The following is a 23,535-nucleotide window of genomic DNA, read 5'->3' on the forward strand; positions in this document are numbered from 1 at the left end:
TAAATTTTAAATGCAACTGCTGCTTCTGAAAGCCAGTGACTACAATAATAGCTGGGTTAGATGAGCACGCATATGAGCACACTTTGACACAACACGATCCACATACTTGTCACCAACCGGACCGATGGTAGAGCCCTCATGACTCTTTGAGAGGAAGGATGCTACATTGTGCTCACCCTGAAATTCAAGCCATTTCTGACCATTTGGTAATGCATCCGACTTGAAGGAGAAAAATCCTAAAAGTACGGTGATTTTGATACGGATCACATTTTCCATTTTAGTTTGCTGTTAGCTTTCATTTTAAAGCTTTCTTAAAACCCCTATGACTTTTCTTACTTTTGCTCTCTGGCATATGGTAGTGGTAGCAATTATTGTATCAAAATAGGGACACAGATCCTTGGTTATTTGCACTTGTCAACCAGAGTCGGCTATTTCCCAAAAAAAAGCAAGTGTGAGTCTTAAGAGATGCCAAAGTGTTTTGGGACACCAGACCCTCTGACATTGGGTCTGTAAAATCAATGGATTCTAGTGTTTTTTGCCTTACCCTATCTCATCACCACCCCCCTAAAGAAGAATAGTCTACATTTAAGAATCAGAATAGTTCTCATGAGGGATTCCAGCAAGGTCCTGCTTACGTAATCATTCCTTGTTTGTGCACACTCAAAACATGACCTTCTTCAGGGAAAAGAAACAATAATCCATAATGGGGATAAACCTTTTATTTCTCCTGAATCGGATGATAGTTTTATAGGTAAAACATCTACAATCATGAGATGAACTGGCACTTCAAGGCCTCCCGGAACACAGGCTCTCCTTAAAGATGATCTCTTATCTTGGGAAAGACGAGATGTTCAATTTCAATTTCATGATTTTTTTTTCCCCCTTATAAGCCAGCATACATTTTATTAGCTTCCCTCTCTAGCCGAGTGGGCTCCCTGCTCTTGCTGCAAGAAGGGTCCTTAAACTTGTGTGATTCAGGGGAGGAAGCTGAAAGCAGCTTAATTAGCTACTTTGGCCAAGGAAGTGTTAAAACCTGACTCCTGGCACTCTTTCAATTTAGTGCTTTAAAATGATAAGCCGAATCATCTAATTCTATATACAAATCAACTGGCATGCTACCGCATGGTGGAAAGGGTCACCACAATTATGTAAAACATGAGTAATAACTATAATTGGGGTAGTTTGCTAATACAATAAAAAGCTCTGAACATGAGAAAAGTTATGCTCACAGCGGTAGCTATCACTTTCTAAAGTAAGAATTCATGGATGAAATGACATGAAAAAGATGGTTATAAAATTTTAATGGAATGATAAAAGGCAAAAGTCAGCCTCTCAGCTGAATTCTTAAAATCCCTATATATCACAATCAGCTCCTTAACTGTAAAATCAATGTGGAGTATAACATGTTGTCAATGCGGCTGTCACTGGAGAGGAGACTAGAAAGTCTGACAGCCACACAGCTCAACTGGCCAGTGATGAAAATACAACCGTACAGCCCTCTCTGTGGGTGTAATTGTTTAGAGAACTCCCTCCTGGAGCTGGGAACAGGAGCATCCTTCCTGTTCAGATGCCTGATTCATATTTCAGGCCATTTCATTACAGCATTAATAACAGAAAGTAGTTTCACTTTGGCAAATGAAATTATCTTTTATGGGAAACTATTTTGCTCATCAGCTTCAAAAGTTCAGCCCCGGCCTAAAAGAGAGTAATAAAATCGTTAACGGAGGGGTCTGCTTATTTATTTTCAGAGTCAGGTGTGCGTACTGGAAGGGTGTGCGTGCACATGCACATGCCTGTGTGTGTGTGTGTGTGTGTGTGTGTGTGTGTACGCGCGCACAGGAATAAATACTCTGGATGACTCCCACCTGCCATGCATGTATGACTTTCAGTGGTTTCCTCAGATCTCCTACACTTGTTTGCTATTAGAGACCCACGATCGCTCAGTTTTCCTGGTATGGTCTCATTACTGCCCTAAAGCAACATTTTGCCATTCTAATTAAAAACTCCATTTCAACGCTCTTTTCAGTAATATTAACTCCACACATGAATATCCCCTGAACTTGCCAACGACTTCAAAATCAAGCTGGCAAATATATGGATGTATAATTATAAAGAGCAATATATTACACACTAATTGTAAATGTAGCCTTTTGAAATTCGCCACTGGTATGTTAGCAGAAGAGTGATGGATCCTCTCTTCCCTTTAATCATGAGTTCTTTTATCAATTTATTATTTATACCCCACCCAACTCCTTCCCGAAAGGATTTTTGACAGCTCATAATAAAAGACTTCAATGAAATAGGACCAATAAAATAAAGGTAAAGAAATACTAATCTTGTGATGATGAAGAGGGTACCGTAGTTGTATCCAGAAACAAGTACTAAAAATGGGGATGCTTGTTTTGCACAAAAATGAACTTCTTGACCACTAATAAGACAGGAAATGGGCTGCGTAGACAGGCATTGTCCTTTAATAAAAGCAGGTTTTGAAGACTAGATGCTTGTTGAAATTGAAAGGATACCATTTGATGGTCTCCAAGCAGGAGAACCAATACTGGGAAACTCTTTCTGCATTTTTCCCATAAGAGAGCCAGAATATAGTTGAGGAAGAATGCTTTGACTTCTAGAACTGGGGTATATGGTGCAGTGAATGGCTATGGATTCTTCCTTGAAAGTTTGGGACAGAAAATTAAAAGTATCGATGTGAGAATTCATGAAAGTACAAAAAAAAAGTCCTGAAAGAACTGGGGGTTCCAAGTTCGGAAGAACAGTCTGCCTTACGTGGCTGAAAGAGATCCAATTACTCAGAGGTGTTTGAGGCCGGGTGGATGGAACTTTCCATTAAACAATCCATCCTTTCAAAGGAGTTTCTGTTAGTTGCTTTTAGCTTTGGACCTTAGGATATAAAAATAAGAATGTAAAAATAATAATAAATATTTGCTTTAAGTAAGTCTAGGAAAACAAGAATTTGGGGGATGGGATCCATGCAACAGAAAATAAAGTATGTAGCAGTGTGCATATGGAGACATTTTACTCCCTAAATTGGTGGTTTACATCATTTACCTTTCATCATGGATCTTCTGTTATGGATAAAGTAAGATACCTATAATCACTGTTTGAAAGGATAAATATATTAGTCTTCGGAAGTTAATATTTAAAGCTACTAGGATGTCTATTTAGAATGGAGAAAGCAAAATAATTGTGCAGCACTACTGAAACTTGTAGTTTGTATTTCTTCATTAAATAAAATTGTATCTACTGATGTAAATATGCTTCATTCTAATTTTAAAATGTTCCTATAATTCTCTAACAGAGAACATTTTTTTAAAGATTTATTTATTCATGGGAGACAGAGAGAGAGAGACACACAGGTAGAGGGAGAAGCAGGTCCAGGACCCTGGGATCACGACCTGAGCCGAAGGCAGATGCCCAACCGCAGAGCCACCTGGATGTCCCAAGAACATTTTTTTAAGGGGCAGAATGAGACTTCAAATTCTAAAACACACTAATAAAAAGATTCTGGCCAATGCAATATTAATTTCAAAATATAAATACTTGTAAGAGCACAAACATATTTATTAAATGATCTAGAAAATTCTACTCTGGAATTATCTTGATCAATTAATCTAATTTCATAATGTAGTTTTAATTCTCCCTGTCATAAGGCTCAGAGTGTTTACTTTTATTACAGGTTTTGAGAATAAGAAAAAGTGTTTTCCTTCTGGGACTCTTCTTCCTACATACCCCTCCCCACTTCATTTTGAACTAGACATGATTTTGGGCTAACAGATGCCTCTCTAATTAGAACACTCATTATCTTAGTCAAGATAGTCAATGTTGAATCAGAGGGACAGCCAGCAGTCTGCCTCTGGCCAAGGGAGAGAATGAAAACTGCTTTTGGGATTTCCTTCTCACATTTGCCTCTCATCCTCACCGGTCTTATCTCAGACTGAAGCTGAAACCATTGGTAGGACACCCCACAAGCCACCCCCCCAGGTCTCCTGTGTCAGTGGGCAGCCCAACAGCAATTGCTTCTTCTGGACCAACTGTGAGGAAATCAATTTGAAATCTGATATTAAAGTGAACTCCAAATAAATCATTCCCTATTCCTTCTCCTGGTCTTCTCCTCAGGAAAAGCTTTTCTGACATCCCATGTTGAGGGAAACAATCGGTCTCTGGGCTTGCTCTCATAGAAGCCTTAGTTCTCTATACTCTAAATACGGTTTCACTCTATGTTCCCCTTGCCAGAAAATGGGTGCTTCAAGGAAAGAACAGGGTGTTCATCATCCTTGTAACTTTGATGTCTCTTCAAGTCTCTGGTACAGGGCAGGTACCCAGACAAGGTTTGCTTGGTGGGGTTTTCATGGATTTGCTTATATAAAAGTCTTCTTAATCAATACTTCAATTGATAATGTTTGGGCACCTGTTCTATATCAGATCCTCCACCAGGCACTAGATATTACAGCCATCCCCCCTTATCTGCAGGGGATTCATTTCAAGACACTTAGTGGGTACCTGAAGCTGCAGATCGTGTTGAACTCTATACACACTATGTTTTTTCCGAATACATACATACCTATGATAGTTTATAAATTAGGCACAGTAAGAGATTAAAGAGATTAACACCCATAACTCAAATGGCAGATAAGGGGAGACAATAATACAAAGATAAATGAGACAGAGCCTTAGATCCTGAGAAGTTACAGTTCAGAAGCAGATACTGATGGAGGACGATACAAATCAAAACTCTACAGTAGCAATGAGAAGGGAAGGCTTCACAAAGGAGGTGACATTTGGGCTGAGGTCTGATGAATGAGCAGATTTTTCCAGACTACAAACAAGGAAGACGTGTGTTCTGTTAGATACAGATTTTGACTAACATTGCAATGTCTCTCTGTCTCACTTCAGAAGAAGCTCTGTTCCTTTGTAAACTGTTATGAGAATCTCAGAGATGAATGAGGGGGTTGAGGAGAAGATACTCAAAAATGCTAACAGAAAAAGTAAAGCAGCATCCAAATATTAGAATAGTATCCCTCATTGCTTCATCCTTCACTCTAGTGCAATTGTATATGTGGGGAAATATAACAAGGTTTAACATAATGAATAAACTTAAAGTACTGTCTAGATGATAGGATACATAGCCCTAAGTTCTAGCATACTCCAGGTAAAACTCGTGAACAGTTTGTTAGCAAAATAATGAGCCATGAAAAATTGTCTAAGTAAATCTACAGAATAAAACGTTCAAATCCCACAATTTTTATTTAATAATGCCTCTTAGATTAGTGGTTAAAAATATATATGTGGAGTCTTTAACTTCAAATTTAGTAAAATGATCAAATTTTTAAAGTCATTTAAAACTACATGATAACTCAATGGTCTACTCTAGAACCAATCTGAGTTTTTGTTTTGGAAGGAGAGAAGCGATTTTTTAAAAACAATCTCATTTTCATTAAGTTGAGCTGATTGCCTGTGTGTGCCATAAATGTTCACTGTTAAAATGACTGAAATATAGATATTGCATATTTCAATCTTGTTACCCAGAAAACTTTGAGAAAAACAGATTATCTGACTTTTGTTGGTCTAGGGAATCACATTTTTAAAGAAAAGTGGGTTACCTTATATTTTACCTAGGGCAGGATTTTAGTAGGTCAAAGTACATGTCCACATGCTAAAGTTACAAGAAACTTACCCTTCCAGCCAACTACAATTTCTACATGCATATTCTACACAGAAAACAATTGCGAACACACAAGAGAAAAGGAGTAATAATATAACCAGCAGTGACGGTTATTGCAGGTTAAAAAATACCAAAAACATCAATGCTTTGGCAAGTGTCTTCATGTTATCAATCATATGCATCCACGTCTAACACAATCCTAATGTATTTTTGCAAACTGCAGATATGCCAGGTGCTTGGACTCCCAGCAGCACGCAAAATAATAAATAAATAAATAAATAAATAAATAAATAAATAAATAAATAAATAAAATAAAATAAAATAAAATAAAATAAAATAAAATAAAATAAAATAAACCACCAGAACACCTACATACACATACACACACACAACGGAAACCATGAGTTGTTTGTATTTATCTGGTAGCAAATAGTCGAACACTACACTGACCAAGTTGTCTGGAGCAAACATCTTTTATTAACACACATTTAACAGGATTTAAAATATTCATAGGAAATGTGCATTATTATTATTTGGCATCAGCACGCTAGATTTTTAAAAATGCATGGAACTGGATATTGGTGGCACTCTGATATAAATGACAAATTATTTGAAAAAAATCTATTAAAATTCTTCACATCCTTTCTCTGTCCATGAGATTTTCTCTTTGCACCCAAGCATTTGTTTCTCTGTGTACAGTTCATTTCCTGCCTAGGTATCTCTTTCTGGTTTCAGCCATGTCACAGGCTTGATGAAAATCACAGTCTTGCTACATCACGCTAAAAATACTGCTCTTGGTGACCTTTTATGGCACAAGGAAGTTTCGAGGCTTTGGCTGATACAGAAAGGTGCCTATTGATGGTATGAAATTTAAATGTGGGCATGAGGTGACTTCTCTATTTTATTCTGTAAGATGATATGTAGAATTTTTACATTAGAAATTGCACTTGGGCAAATGGGCGGTGCTGGTCAGGATCAAGTATGAAGTGTGATTCTGGCATGGAGCTGTCATCATGGGTGGTTTCATAAGCAATGCTTTGAAGCCTTGACAGAAAAACTGCTTGTGCCCAATGCCAATCTCTCACTCTTTGTCAACTCAATTGCACATCCTTTCAGAGATGGCATCCATCTCCACTGACACCCAAAAAACAGAGTGCACTGCCATTATGTCGGGGTAAGCAGGCACTGGTCACTTAACTTAGGGGGTAAATGGCCCGCCTTTGGCTCTTTCATAATGTATATGACTTTGCAGTGTGCACATGAAGCAGAAGAAGAAGGAAAGGATTTTAATAAAAATGATGGCTGGGTTTCTTGGGTTAATACTTGCTATACAGTCATGTGTTACCAATTCTTAAAGGAGATAATGGGTTAATACTATTCATTTCAAACCCAGGCCCTAAAACTCACAAAGAAGGCAATGTCTATGTGCATGAAAATTCTGACCACATAGACTCTGTAAGACTTGTTTTATGGTAAGATAAGGCAGAAGTTTGCTCAACAAAGCATGCTATGCTGACTGGTACTTTGCAATGTTTTATACTTTATTTATGTGATATCTTCCTGCCTGTAGATAGAAGATCATGGCCTCTAGACAAGAGAATCACCACTGAGGAAATCCAAGTGTTGCCCTTCCTCTGTGGGAATAGAAATTATAGGTTCTAAAAAAGGAGTCCATTTCCCTCCTCTTCCAATGTGGCATTCTAAGGAGCCATCACCTCTATAGTGGACTGATTAATTATTTTTAGTTACCCTTTATTGAGCGCCATCAAACATTCTATACCTAAGAAGGACAACTGAAAGTCTATTTTCAGTTTTTTTTAATTTCTTTAAAAAAATCTATTTTGAGTGTGAGCTCTATGGTTCATAAATCTGTATACAGTTGGTGACTATGCTGTCAGATTCCCCAGAGCATGTGTGATGTTCCCCTTAAAAGGGGTGTAGGTGCATTGAGTAGTGTGTTAATGCTTTCTGGGTCCTGGGTGTCGTTTATTGCACTGTGCTGATAATTTACTAAATGGTACCCAAGAGACCAAAAGGACTGGATGTGCCCTTGCAAAGTACCTAACTTGCTCCCAGGGAGTAATTACAAATTGAGAGAAATGGATGAAGTATTATATATTATTGTTCATAATGGCCTTTCTAAAAAATAAAGTAAGCTTTAGGGAAGGTAAATAGTTCTGATTCTATCTCATTTGATGTCTTTTTCCCCCTAAAATAATATAATTAAGGGTATTACAGAAATAAAAGAATCTATTTAATATACAATTGATATTGTTTCAAATACCATGTCTTTTGATTAATATCTAGCCTTTTGAAAGTCACTCAGGTGCTCATTGGATATAGAGCCAGAATGGCAATTGGCCAACAGAGCCACATCTTCAAAGGAGCCTCTGATTAAAAGACTTGACAAGATTAACCCTAAAAACCTCATTGTTCAAAGATGCAGTGTCCTCATTCACTCCGTAGAGCTTGATTTAATTTGAAACTTTCCTTAAAAAAAAAAAAATTATACTTCCATATATATGCTTTTATAGAGGTAATTTATATAAAACTAAGTAGTATAGCCATGTATTCATTTTCTATATATAACCTAGTTATATATAGAACATACATGTGACTCTTTCACGAAAAACTAGAAAAGTCTCTTGATTGAATAAGGCAATCCCAATCTCCTCTTTGTGATAGTGCAGAATCACTGTTATCAGATTATGTATGCTTCTGTATTCTGAGGTCTGTCTTTCAGGTGTGACTAATAGTATAATGGACTCTGTTTCCAGGAAAACATATAAGGACATGGTAAGCATCCTCATGAAGTAAGACCCCAATTTCATGTCCCTCTGCCTGCAGAACTCCTCCAAAGCAGAGTACACTGAGTGGGAGATGATAACTTTCATCTTACAGGACACCTAGATGTACTCCAAAGGATAGAATGGGGCCATGTCATAATTTATTGTGAATTACTTCTTCCTGGAGTGATTTTTCTTATGAGGTCCTCACCCTCCAAATCCCTCAAGCCTACATTTTTCGTCTTTTTCTGCAGTCTGACTACCCTTGCCCTAGAAAAGATTATTATCACTAACTATCAAGAAAATAGGGGAGGCTTATGTCTCTGTTTTGGAAAAACTAAAGACATTTAATAGTCCCTAATGTAGACAACATTTGGCGGTATATCATTCAGACCACTTACTGTCCTCTGTGGTCACGAATAGAATCCAAGAACTAGGTGCACTGCCAAATCCATTGGAGGCAACCAACCGAAACTCATATTCTGTGTACGGTTGGAGATCTCTCACTTCATAGCTTAACGATGCAGAAGGACTGGAAAATAACCTACATAGGAAAGAAATGTTAACTAGGAAGCTTTAGATACTCAAAGAAATTTAAAAAAAAATACACAAGTAAAATCTTGTTGCAAAGAATTTTCAGGGAATGTCAACATACAGATAAGTACTGTGATTTTCTGTTGTTACAGGAGATCTCTCTTAAAATAAGGAGCCATTTGGCTGACGGTTTGCCCTACTGCATTTATATGAGATGTAAATCCTAGTAGTATTGAGAAAATTCGAGTCTACTCTTGAGACTGATTACCACACAGAATTTATAGACCAGGTATTATAATTTTGTTTCTACAGTTCAGACAGCATTCTTTTTTTTAGTTCAGGTATATGCTTGCTTTATGCAGCACATATGCTCATGAAAAGTTAAGGGGGAAGAAATTTATATAATGCTATATAAATGAAAAACATATTTTTGCAAAGCAAATAATTATCTCCTAGGGTGTTGCTTGTTTGTTTGTTTGAACTTCTAAAAGGCAGCCTTTATTTGTTGCAAGTAAGAACTGACCTATTCAAAAATTAAGACAAAGTAAATTATGTCCACATTGTGTAATCCAGGGGACAGTTAGGAGGATGGACAAAGTAGGATGCTCACTCTAGAAATCCATGGGTGGAGTGGCCAGGCCTCATCTGGAGCTGGTATCTGGGAGAGCCGGGAGCATTGTTACGAGCTGGTGTAGACCAGACAACCTGAAGACTGGTTGGAGTGGCAGATGAAAGCCTCGGAGGCAGCACGCCATCTGGAGCTGTCGAAAAACACAGATGAATTAGAGCAGAGAAAACTGTGGAGAACATATGCTGGATGGAATCGAAATGCTCCATATACTGGAAAAACTGTTCCTCAGGACCAACAACAATGTTAAACATGGTCCATTTAATTTAACATTTTCATTCCTGAACTACTGTACTTCCTTATTGTTCATTTCAACACAATTACATTAGTATTTCAATCTTAAAAGCCAGCCCCCAAACAGCAAGACAAATGAATATGTACGACATTCCCACCTGTACTTCTGTTTATCTAATTGAAAATATGTAGGGAACTTAGTGAACCAGATACCAAAGTACCTTTCTAATTTAACTCTTGCTCAGCAATCAAGCAATCAAACAGTGAAGGAGTCCAGGTCTTTTATTTCTCCCATCTATATCACCCATTGCCACACTTAATCACACTACTCTTGAATACAACTGGCTTTTTTTTTTTTTTTGAGGACCATTTATTACAATTATATTTTTCTACTATAATAACTATACATGATTGGGTGAAAATAGCACATTCCAGACTTAATTCTCATCTATGAAAATATAAAAACTAAAATTCTTTTCTCAAATGATTTATACCATCAGTTGACCTTATTCAAATATGTTGCAAGTTGAAACATACATGTTGCTTTTTCTAGTCTAGTTAAATCTCTGGCCAATTTTTCCTGAATTCAGATTATCTGCCTGATATAATCCATCAAGGAACTCTATTTGAATAGTTCTACAAGGTCCAACAGGAATGAACAAAACTAAAACCAGAATATTCTAATTAAAAATATGACAAGATGACTCTGGTTATTAAATTAATTTTTCCAACAGGTATAACTCGAATGAGCCTATCCTATCAAAATTCGTTCCAAAGCTAGCCTGAAACTCAAAAGAAAATTAAGCAAAGCTCTGTGAATTTAGGATAATCACCTAATGGCTTTGAGTCCTATGTTTCCTATCTTTAGAATGGGGATAGCTTTCTTTTGAGAATTGTTGTGAAGATCAGTCAATGTAAATAAAGCACCTCATTTTGGGTCTTGGTAATTATTAGTTGTTATTGCTGCTGTTGTTATTATTATTATTATTATTATTATTATTATTGTGTTGGACTGATCTGAACTTCCCATAGCATAATTTAGTGCTACTATAATGTAAGTTTTTAGGAACAATGTAATTATTGTAATAGAAGTTTCTAATGGCCAAAGATTCCTAGAGGTCATTGGTGAAGAAGGAGAAGGGACCAAAATTATGAAAACAACTATCAGGGTTCTTTTTCAACTTCTTTTTATACATAGCTTTATGTAGTGTGCGAGTTTTACATTCCTTGCCCCACAGGAGAACCTGCCTGTGAACTATGAAGCTAATGAATGGTCAGTGATGAGAATGGGCGAATTACATTACAGGTTTCATCAATCTGTCGTAAGGGTTTTGAGTTCATCAATAATCCACTAATTTATTCAATAAACATTTATTGAGCTTCTACTCTGCACAAAGTAGTATTCTTTGTGTGGAGGGCTAACAGCACCGAGTAAAACAGACATGGCCCCTGACCCTGTGGAACTTACATGTAAACAGTGAGAGCAAGTGTTAAGCAAACAGGTACCTAAGATCATACTAGACAGATAAGCTTAGGAGGAAAATAAACCAGGGTAAGAGAAGAGCAAGTGAAAAGAAGCATGCAATTTTATTATTATGTAACAATTGAAACTGGACAGGAAAGCTTTAGGAAGAATATGTCATAGATGACATTTGAGCAGAGACCTCAGTGGTCATGGGAATGTCTGGAGGAAGAGCAATCCAGCCAGGGAGGCAGTAGGTGCAAGGGCAACGAGAAGAGGAAGCACCTGTTGTGTTCGAGAGCAGTGGAGAGGCCAGCGTGGCTGACATAGGTCAAAGAGGAGGAAAGAAAAGAGGTTGGAGGGACAGACAGGGTCTAGATCTCTTGAGATCCATTCTAGTTCTAGGCCTTGAAAATATACTAAGGGCTCTGGATTCTCTTTGAAACAGATTTGGAGGCTATTTCTGGGTTTTATTTTTTTTTATTTTTTATTTTTTTATTTTTTATTTTACTTTATATTTTTTTTTTATTTCTGGGTTTTAATAAAGGACATGGTGTCATGTGGAACCTATAAAGGCTGCTCTATGCTAATGGAGGAATAGGGGCAAGCGTAGACCTAGGGAAATCAACTATGGTAGAAATCCAGGTAAAAGATGACAAGAGCACGGATTTGAGCAATAGCAGAAGAGGTGGTGGTATATTCTGCTGCTCAAGTGAGTGGAAAGTATTTTGCTAAGAGAAAATAAAGGAGTTAAAGATGATGTCAGTGTGTTTAACCTAAACGCCCAGGTGAATGGTGGTGCCATTGCTGAGCTGGGGAACGCTGAGGGGAGAGATCAGTTATGGGGTGGTGGTGGTGGGGGGATGTCGGGAATTCTTTGTCCATGTTACAATGAAGAGGACACACATCTCCAGGAGGAACATCAAGGAAGAAGCTGCAGGTATGAGTCTAGATAAGAGCTGTGGATGACGGTATGTGTGGTACTTAATAGCTGAGATTTGATGAAATAACCCAGGGGGTGAGTGTAGATGGAGTAAGCACAGAAGATGTCTGGGAACTGAGCCATGAGGTCCAGATCAGGAGGGATCTTCTACAGCAAAGGAGGCATAAAGGAGGGTCAGTGAATGAGGACAAAAACCTAGAAAATGTACAGCCTGGAAGCCAAGCCAAGAAAGCACATCAAAAAGGAAGGACTGATCAACTCTTGTCAAATGTGCTGAGAGTCTAAGGAAAGAGACCAAGAATTATAGTTTGCATTTGGCCAAGTAGGGGTGTTTGGTGGTGTTGCCAAGAAGAGACGCAGTGTAGCAGCGGGCACAACATTGGGGCTAGGAATGATCGGGAAGAGAATGAGGGGAGCATGAGCACAGGCAACTCTTTTGAAGGATTTTGTTCTAGTGGGGAGTAGAAAATGGGGCAGCATTTAGAGAAGCTTCTGGTATTAAAAGAAGTTGTGCTAGGAACTGGGAGATGTTATAATGCATGCACACCTATTGGAAAGATCTGGAAGACATTTGGGGAAATGATAATGGAGCAGAAGGAAGATTAACTGCCTAGGATTCCAATTCCTTGTGTGGGAGAGAGACTGGCAAGCTGGGGCACCATGGCTGTTGCACAGAGTAGGGATGGTCAACCCAGTGTACAGAAGGGCATTCAGAGACTGGACACACAGAGAGAGGTAGATTTCATGACGGAAAAACAGCAAGGATCTCTTCTGATGATCTCCATTGTCTCAGTGAGCAAAATAAAAGCAAAGGTATATCAGGTCAGTGCTGAAGTGTGGGGATGAACCAGATGCTCTGGGAGAGATGAAATGGTATGAAATTGTCCCCTCACTCATTAGGTGTGTGACACGCCCAGGATGCAGTAGGATGGCTGTCCAGGGCCACTTATCCCATAATCCACTGCTACGGACTTGCTAATTGATCATTTATCTGTGAGCACATATAGTTTTGACAATGAGTATTTCTTACCTGCTATATGTTGTTTAACTGATTCATAATATGTGAGCAGATATCGAAAGGGCACGGACAAAAAGTAAAGTACAAAATTGTGTATGATGTACAACATAAAAAGTCAGGCCCCTCATTTGACTATTTTCTTAATCTAACTTTTCTGTGTCGAGGAATATAATGTCATCTACAATCCAGATTCGGAAGAAAAATCAGTACTGATAAGCCACCAACATGAAAAAACTGGAATTTTAAATATATACACAAAAATCCATTCATGTGTTTAAAACTGCATGACCATGCTATTAAGAAAGAAGGGAGGAGTGCCCCAAAGTGGGCTCCATAATAATAATATAGTACATCTTGGATTCTCTTCTGAGAAATACAAAAAAAAAAAAAATGTGTCCCATTAAATTGGTCACACTCTGATTATATAAAATTGCAAAATATTTCCAGACAGAGTGATCATCTGAAATTATTTACACGTAACTATTCATTTTGCATGCTTCTAGTAACACTGAATTCTGGAAACCTTTCTTTCCCCTCTGGTTAACCCCTTTTATCCTAGACCTATTCCTTAGAGGCTCCTTAGCACCAAAGCAATAACTGGGAGCCAGCCATAATTTCACCCCTGGTTTCTTAACAGAAGAGCCGTGTATCTATCAGCTTGATATATTGTCTCCAAGATGCTATGTTGCTCAAAAAGCTTCTCTCGAGTTTAATATGACCCTCACGGGGCAAGCACTCCACAGACAACCTCCTGAATCAACACATCTTGTCCAGTAAATACTAATTCTACACGGCAAGTGGATAAAACAGCTACCCCAATCTATAAATCCAAAGGAAGAGAGTTTTTAATAAAATTTCAAATTTAACCTTTTTTGGAAGGCAAACTGAATACAACACATTAAGCCATAAATTAAACCACAGATCGGACTAGTCTAGATGCTATGATCTTTTAAATGTATGATTTTATTAAACTTTTAAATGATGTGCACTTATGGATTCTTCTCTCAAAACAAACAAACAAACAAACAATGCCCTAAACTTTGGCCCCTTACAAACTGATAGATCCCAGAGGGGGGCTCTAAAAAGCAAAAACAGAGGCTTTTTTTTTTTATTTTTTTTTTCATTTTTCCATGTGACTGGTGACTACCAAGGCTGTAGTAGCCAAAAGAGGAAATTTTGGGGGAGAAAATGAATTCAGTGCACTTCTCATAGGCACCCATTTCTCAGGATAGCCCACCAACTTGTTACTACTGCAGTGTGTTTTTGTGTGTACGTGTGTGTATTTAAAATACTGGAATAGGGATGTGTGGGTGGTTCAGTTGGTTAAGTGACTGACTCTTGACTTCAGCTCAAGTCATGATCTCAGGGTTATGAGATCTAGTCCAGCTCCATGCTCCGTGGGGAGTCTGCTGGAGATTGTCTCTCTCATCCTCTCCTTCTATCCCTCCCCTTGTTTGCATGTGGACACTCTCTCTAATAAATAAATATTTATAAAAAATAAATAAAATACTGGAATCAAATATTACATTAAGATATTGAAGAAGTCTATGATATATTGTATTAAATTCAAATCTGTCACAAAATAGATCAAACGTCATTCTGCTCAAGATTCTTTACTGGGGGAAAGGAAAGGGGCAGAGCAGAGGGAAAGAGGGGTTTAGACCATCTACCTTATATTTAGCAGAGAGATAAGACATGACTTGAATAACTGTAACACCACAGAATGTGTACCCAGCATAAAAGAGGTAGAAGTGTTTCAGGGGGTTCAGAAGCCAAAAACTCACATCCAAATGTGCACTGGACCTTGTCTTTCAGAGGCACAGGCCTTGAAGGGGCACTGCCATGGGGGCCGTGTGAGACAGTTCCTGTGGGGTGGTCATGTCCTCAGCCTGATTCCAGGGCCTAGGATTCCGTCAACTATGCTCACACTCATTCCAAGCCTATGTGCTGCTTCTTCCTGGCTTCACTTGGAATCCGACTCCAGCCTAGCCCAAACTACCCACCCCTACCCACCCCCCTTCAGATGGTAGATGGCTGGCATCCTCATTTAGATTTCCCTGTTAACATAACGCAAGAGAAACCATGGCCCTTTATCTATATGCATCCTGGCTGCACCGCTGAACAGCCTGGCACATACTCAAAATCCTTGGATTACACATTTCCTCTCATTTTCTGAAATAGCTACATATGAGCAAGGATTTTAAATTCTAGTTTCCAGAATGGAAAATTAAAGTTCAGACACATACATTGAGTCGTTGAGTCATAAACAAATTGAAAACAGAAGGCAAGACTCAATTTCCAGTCACTAAACCATATGTCATTAAAAAAGATATTAATTATGAGGAATATGCAGATGTGCTAACAAATGGACAGTCAACCTTGAGCACAAGGATGTACAAATAGAGCAGCATTAAATAGTGGCAAGTAGGTTAAAATAGATTTAATGTTTGCAAAACAGTCTCTCATAATATCTAAGTTTTTGAACACACACTTTGTGCTAGGGTGTTTTTTAATATAATTATTTCTAATCCTAAGAATTACACTATAAATTGCAGTGTTATCTCTCTGCAGTATAGATAAAGAATCAGAAGCTCAGAGAGGTTAAATCTTTTCTCTCAAATCACAAAAGTGGTTACTGGCAGAGTGAGGACTTGAACTGGGACTTTAAATTTATTTTTTTATTTTTATTTTTTTTGGGACTTTAAATTTAAAGACAGTGCTCTGAATTCTATACTGCAGAACAGGATGTTATAGTAGGGGGTTGATACTAGAAAATAAATATTATATTTATTGGGGTGCCTGGGTGGCTCAGTCGGTTAAGCAACCGACTCTTGATTTTGGCTCAGGTCATCACCTCAGGGTCCTGGGCCTGAGCTCCATGTGGGGGTCCTTGCTCAGCATGGAGTGTGCTTGAGAGTTTTTTCCTCTTCCTCTACCCCTCCTCACGCTCACACACACACTTTTTTTTTTCTCTCTCTCTCTCTCTCAAATAAATAAATCTTTAAAAAATTAAGTTTGTCAAATAAGCATAAAAACAAATCATTTACAATAGTAAATAGATTAGTTTTAGTAAAGACTGGATTTATGTTCTGTCCAATTCACATTCTTTTTTTTTTTAAGATTTTATTTATTTGAGAGAGAATAATAAATAAATATTATTTATTTATTTATTTATTTATTTATGCGAGAGAGAATGCACAAGCAGGATGGAGAGGCAGGCAGAGAGGGAGAAACAACCTCCCCGCTGAGCAGGGAGCCCAACTTGGGGGTGATCGTAGGGCCCGGAGATCATGACCTGAGCCTAAGGCAGATGCGTAACTGACTGAGCCACCCAGGCACCCCTGTTCAACTCATATTCCTCAACAGTTCTTTCCTGGTCTTATTTATCACAGCAGGACCTCTATTTCCTTATGATCTACAAGGAACTGCTTTTGTGAATTTGCTAATTCTCAGAAATTAGTCAAGCCCACAGAAATTCAATGAAATACCAAATGGTGAGGTCTCCATGTAAGAAAACTATATTTAAAGAATTATAAGTGTTATCAATATGTATGCCATAGAATTTATCTTTGACCATAGAATATTAAAAATAAAACAAGAGTATATCAACTTCGGAGTGCAGGTAGCTTATATGGCCACCACCAGTTAAGGGATTCTTGCCTAAAACATCCTAGGCAGGTAACACTTAGGCCTTTGTGTCTTCATCACCAGTGAAAGGAAAATAGTTGCTTTGTATGTTGCCTCATTACACTATTGGTCAGTTCTTGTTGTTGGTAAATTCCTTCTGATATAGAATGAAACACTGTATCACATCTACAAGACTTAGGGTGAATATAATCTTTTGCCCACCTGGGGGCCTCCAAGAGTGAAATAGGGTACTCTATATAGTTCACAGGGTTAATTGAGCAGCAGCTGGTATAAATTGGGGCTATCAGGGACAGTGGGTGCATATGGTTGGTCATGCTAACACTGTACTCTATAGGTCCTTGTCTTGGTTGTACTAATTTCCAAGAACAAGCCTCTACTACCATCATGGGGTAGAAATGCAGGCATATTTAAATGGTGGTCTTCTCCTTGACTAAATTTCTCCATTTTGAGTTAAACATCTCTGCTTCCTCCAACTAGATGCCAGTATTCCCCAACCATTATCTAGCCTTGGTACCTGACTTGGATGTGTTCAGTTTGATAACATATCTTCAAAAATATGAAGCCTTATACTTAAGCTAAACACTCCTTGTGGATTCTGACCAGAGTAGATCACAAGGAAACTCCGATTTTCTTTTCCTCAAGGGAAGTTGCTAAAAATTCATGAAGAATCTTACTTTTGGCCTGCTACATATTGGAGTTCATCAGTGTTATTCAGATTGGCTATACAGTTGATTCAAAATGATCATATGGATCAATAAAAATGCCAGATCAATAATTTTTCAAGAAATACGCAGAATCGGAGAGGAATGTTATGAAGGAAACAAAGTTATGTAAGAGGATACGGTAGTGCCCAGCACAGTGCTTCATTTGCATAAGTTGTCCTATAAACATGGATGGATGGATGAATGGATGATGGATGGATGGATGGATAGATGGAGTTGTTGGTAGAAGACAAGATCTGCAGAAAAGTTTCTTTCCCCTATGACTCCATAATAATTAGGATCCAGACTATATTTTCCATTTACAAAGAAAGACTCAATTCCCTGAAAATGAATAATTTTTAACATAAAAGATTGTTTGGAGAGTACTAATATAGTAATATCAAATTAGATCAGAAATACTACTTTAATATACATTTGTTTTATCACTTATTTCTCTCAAAGCCCCATCCCACAGACGTGCAAACTGAGGTTAGAAAGGTCAAGCAATATGTCTGGAGTATATGATAATAAATGGCAACCCATGGCCTCACACATCTGTTGGTTCCAAGACTGTAACTCATATCTCAACATCAACTTGAATCTTAAATTTAAGCCTAGCCATGGCTTTTCCCTATAACACCAAAGTAATAGCAATAAAAATACTTGAAAACAGAAAACTTATTTTTAATTTTTTTACGTAACTGTTAGAGCACTTATGAGATTTTGTAAATTTAGTATTTCTTATCAAAGAAATATTAAATAAATGCTAAAATTTGGTTTCTGCAGAGCTAAACAAGCCCCATTTTAAAGCATGTATTTTCGAACTACAAAAGTAATACATGTGCATGATAGAAAACTTGAAAATTACCAAGAAACAATCATCCCTAATTATATTACCCAGAGACAGCATTCATATACTATTATAGACTCTCTCTCCTGTCTTTCTTCTCTACAAGTATATTTATGCATAATTTTTTGAAATTTGAAATGATTAAGCTAAATACATTAAATAAATTATTTAGTAAACTTTGTTCGTTTTACAATATGTGGTGAAAATTCTATGCCATTGACTGTATGCATTTTTTGGTAATACGACTTTACAAAATAATTGTGGGTGATATTTTTACAGATATGGAATATTCACTTAACAAGGCTGATATTTTATGGACCAAGAATTTGGCTGGTTCTGAAATGCCTATATGTATCGATTATATTGTATATATAAATAATAGACTGTTATATTAGTTTAGGGCATACAACGCAATTCTATACATTATTCAGCTCACCATAAGTATTGGCATCATCTGTCAGCAAATAACATTATTACAATGTTATCAGTTACATTCCTTATGCTGTACTTTTCATCTCTCTGACTTATTTTATAACTGAAAGTCTGTACCTTTTAAGCCGCTTTATCTATTGCACCTATGCTTCTACTCACCTTTCCCCTGGCAACCACCACCAGTTTGTTCTCTGTACTTAAAAGTCTGTTGCTTGTTTCTTTTTTCTTTGTTTATTCATTTGTTTTGTTTCTTAATGTCCACTTATGAGTGAAATCATATGGCATTTGTCTTTCTCTGTCTGACTTATCTCATTTAGCATTATACCCCTTAGGTCCATTCATGTTGTCACAAATGGCAAAATCTCACTCTTTTTCATGGCTAATATTCCATCCATCTTCTTTATTCACTCATCTATGGATGGACACTTGGGTTCTTCTAAATCTTTGCTGCGGTAAAAATAGTGTGAATATAATTTTTCAAATTAGCGTTTTCATTTTCATCAGGTAAATACCCGATAGTGGAATTACTGGATCATATGGTATTTCTATTTTTAATTTTTTAAGAAACCTCCATACTGTTTTCCAGTATGGAAAGCTGTACCAATATGCATTCCACCAACAGGATCCATTATATTTTTAGAAGGCAGTTGGCTATAAGGGCCTGGAGTTCAGGGGAGTATTGGGGGCTAGATATATAAAGATCAATTAAAGCAAAAAACTGTGATAAAAGTATTAAAAACAGGCTTGTTGGCCATTTAGCATTTCTTAGTTTCTAAAATGCTTGTTCATGTATTTTCCTCAACTAAAGATTTCAAATCTTCAATAAGCTTTTTATTATTACATCAGATAGTCCTGACCTCAATATTGTAGACATTTGCTACTCTCTTATTTAAGTCTAGTTAGCTCTTAAAAAAGGTTTAACTTAAATAGATTATTGCCAATTTCTTGAAATATTTTTTTTAAAGATTTTCCTCTTATTTTTTTTTTAATTTTTATTTATTTATGATAGTCACACAGAGAGAGAAAGAGAGGGAGGCAGAGACGCAGGCCGAGGGAGAAGCAGGCTCCATGCACCGGGAGCCCAACGTGGGATTCGATCCCGGGTCTCCAGGATCGCGCCCTGGGCCAAAGGCAGGCGCCAAACCGCTGCGCCACCCAGGGATCCCTCTTGAAATAATTTTATTTGGAGTTTATGATAGCTAACTCATAGAACAGATGTCTGTGCATTGGTTAAGATCCATCACTTGGGTTCAAATCCTGATCCTGCTTTTTGTTGTTGAACAAGTCCCTTAACCTCTCTGTGTCTCAGTTTTCTCATCAATAAAATAAGGATAAAAATAGTACATACTTCATAGGGTTGCTTTGTGAGGGCTAAGCCAGTTTATAATATTTACATAATACAGTAAAATATACACTATAAAGGCTATTAAGTGCTTTCTATTGTTATGATCTTGAACTTTCCCCCAATATGACACATGGTTCTGCTATGTCTGTTACTCATACAATGAATACCTCATAGTTTATTCCAAAATCTCTCCTTAAGTGAAGGTTACTGAGTTGCTTAATGTCCTGAAAAACAATGTGATTTTGTAATTACCAAAGAAACTTGGTAGTTATAGGGATGGCTGGATGGTTCAGTGGTTGGGCGTCTACCTTAAGCTCAGATCATGATCCCAGGGTCCTGGGATCAAGTCTCGCATCAGGTTCCCTGTAGGGAGCCTGCTTCTTCCTCTGCCTATGTCTTTGCCTATGTCTCTGTGTCTCTCATGAATAAGTAAATAAAATCTTTAAGAACAATTATTTAAATTTTTTTTTCATGGAAATAGGACAGTATTTTGGAGTTAACCCCACAATTGCCCCATAGGCAAATCCAGCCCAGTTTATAACTAGTTAGTGGCTAAAACAATCCAACTGATGATGCTATAGCCCACACCACAGCAGAGATTGCATATATAATAGAAATTAAATATGTTTGGGAAATCTGTATGTTTATGGTTTGTTGAAAGCTACTTGAGGACAAGGAACGTACATTAAGATTTAATTGTTTCCCTTTGTAATTTTCTTTCCCATCCTTGATGTCTCTGTAGTGAGATCTCTAAATACAGTATTTGCAGTAACAAGCATATTGATGAAAGAACAATATCTGATCCTACACTATTTTGTGAACAGTTTAAAAATTTACAGTATTTAGAAAACTCATGCCTGATGATACCCATTAAATAGCTTAAACTGTCCAGCCATCTTAATTTTGATCAGATTAGTAACCGATTTTTACCTCATCAATCAGATGAGCCATAAAATTGAGGATCTCATTACATTTTAGTCAAAAAGACTAGATATTTTTATGAGACTGAGGCACTGCCTACTGCGCTAAGAAGGCACTGACTAGATATTTTTAAAAATATTTTTCATTTGTAAGTTAACATTCAACAATTTAGATACTATTATTTCACATACATTATCTTGTAACACTGAAAATATCCTTCTAATGTAGTATTGTTTCCCCATTTTATAGATAAATATAGGTTTAGAGATACCAGATATCCCTGATTGACTCAGATCCTGACTCAGATCCTTATATCCCTGACTGACTCAGTGATTGTGCTTTTACCACATCATACTTCATATTAAAGGAATTAAGGTTAGGCTGGGGAGTCATGTAGCCTGGAGGTAAAGTTTATTTTGCTTTATTTTATGGAAGCAAAGTTTCACTGCGAGGAGAGGAGTGCTTATTGATATGTTCTGGTGATAGAGAAATTTTCAAAAGCTTGGAAAACTATACTAAATGCATTAGCATATGTTAAAATAATATGAACTATAAGATTTTGGCTAACTCAGAAATTTCTTAAATTTTCATTTCAAAACATAATAACAACAACAATTAACATTTAAATGCACCTACATTTTCTTGTTTGATCTTACAATTCTTAATTCATATTCTGAATTAAATGGTGTGGATATTGCATTACTTTTACAGTACCTTGTGATTGCCTGAAGTGCCAGTCCCAACTCAAAGGTGTGTATTTTGATTCAAAAATCCATTTTATATCCTGTTAACTATGTAGTCTCCAAGCTATAAATACTAGAAGTAGAAAGCATTACAAAATTTATGATGGGGCACCTGGGTGGCTCAGTCGGTGAGGCATCTGCCTTTGGCTCAGGTCATGACCCTGCGGTCCTGGGATTGAGCCCCACATCAGGCTCCTTGCTCAGCAGGGAGTCCGCCTCTCCCTCTCCATCTGTCCACCCCCCTCAGGCTTATGCCCTCTCTCTCTCTCTCTCTCTGTCCTCTCAAATAAATAAATAAAATCTTAAAAACAAAATAACAATTAACAGTCAACCCTAAAAACATTCACATAGTTGTCTTACTTTATTGTTTACAATCACATATTGTGAGTTTATTAGCTCCCTCTCCCCTCACCCAATAAAGTAAAATCAAGCTCTGAGTAGCCCTGATTCATTCCAGTGTTTCCTGGAGATTTCCAAGTGTGATCCAGAACATGCAGTAAATGCAATTACAAGAAACAACAAAATGCAACCACAGTTTCATGAGGGAATGCACTATATCTGTTCTAGAAATCTTTCTAGCCCAGGAACTAGGATTATGCCTGGCAACTAGAAAGAACTCCATAAATATTTTTTGGATGAATGAAGGTTGATCAAAGTTCAAAGTTTTGGTAAAGATTTTGATTTTATTATATTAAGAGTTTTTAACAAATTGACAACTTTAGTAACTTTGTTAACTGCCTTGTAAAGGATACTAACATCTAGATGTTCATGAATAAAGATAAACATGTTAAAATGGTAAAGTCAATTTTAAGTATTTATTGTATGCCAGGTACTGAACTAAATGCTTCACACAAATAATCGCATTTAATCCTCATAATAATCCCATGAGTTAAGAGGGGTGAGTCAAGAAAAGGGAGGCTTTGACAAAGTTTTAGTCTGTTTGGGCAGCTATTAGAAAATGTCATAAACTGGATAGATTATAATAAACAGAAACTTATTTCTCACAGTTCTGGAGGATGGGAAGATCATGATCAAGGCACCAGTAGGTTCAGTGCCTGGGAAGGGTCCACTTCCTGATTCATGGATGGTACCTTCTTTTGCGTCTTCACGTGGTGGAAGGGGGCAAGGCCTCTTTTTGAAAGGATTACTTCCATTCGTGAGGGCTCCATCCTAATGACCTAATCACCTCCCCAGCTCCTACCTCCTCATATCATTACATTGGGTGTTAGGTTTCGACATGAATTTTGGGGAAGACACAAATATTAGGACTGTAGCAGATATGATATGTGATTTACATAAGATCATAGAGCTACTAAGTTGTTGAGCTGCTGTTTGAATCCAGCAACCTATGTCCAAAACGTAAGCTTCCTCCTGTTATTTTAAAGAATGCCTTTTATAGTGACCTAGTCAAGCCAAAATCTTGACCCTCTTTGGAGGCAGAGTGTGGCCAGCCTCCTTTACCTGCCTCTTCCCCATCTGCCTCACAGGATTCTAAAGAACCAACTCAGTCTGGATACTGCTTTGAAGGGCGGAGAAATCTTAGAGCTAGGATGTTCAAAATGAAGTAAAACATTTTTGGAGGTTCTTTTTTTTTTTTAAATAACTATGTCATT

At 37.3% G+C, this 23,535-nt stretch overlaps 1 protein-coding gene across 1 annotated transcript in view; it reads right to left on the reverse strand.

Annotated features, from left to right (window-relative positions):
• USH2A (usherin) overlaps nucleotides 1-23,535 on the reverse strand; it is a 702,892-nt gene that overhangs the window by 252,327 nt on the left and 427,030 nt on the right. The window contains 2 exon segments of the mRNA XM_038586435.1: nucleotides 8,865-9,007; nucleotides 9,608-9,758. Of these exon segments, the coding sequence (XP_038442363.1) occupies nucleotides 8,865-9,007; nucleotides 9,608-9,758 (294 nt within the window).

Source organism: Canis lupus, chromosome 38 (genome assembly GCF_011100685.1).
Source record: "Canis lupus familiaris isolate Mischka breed German Shepherd chromosome 38, alternate assembly UU_Cfam_GSD_1.0, whole genome shotgun sequence".
NCBI classification, from domain to species: domain Eukaryota; kingdom Metazoa; phylum Chordata; class Mammalia; order Carnivora; family Canidae; genus Canis; species Canis lupus.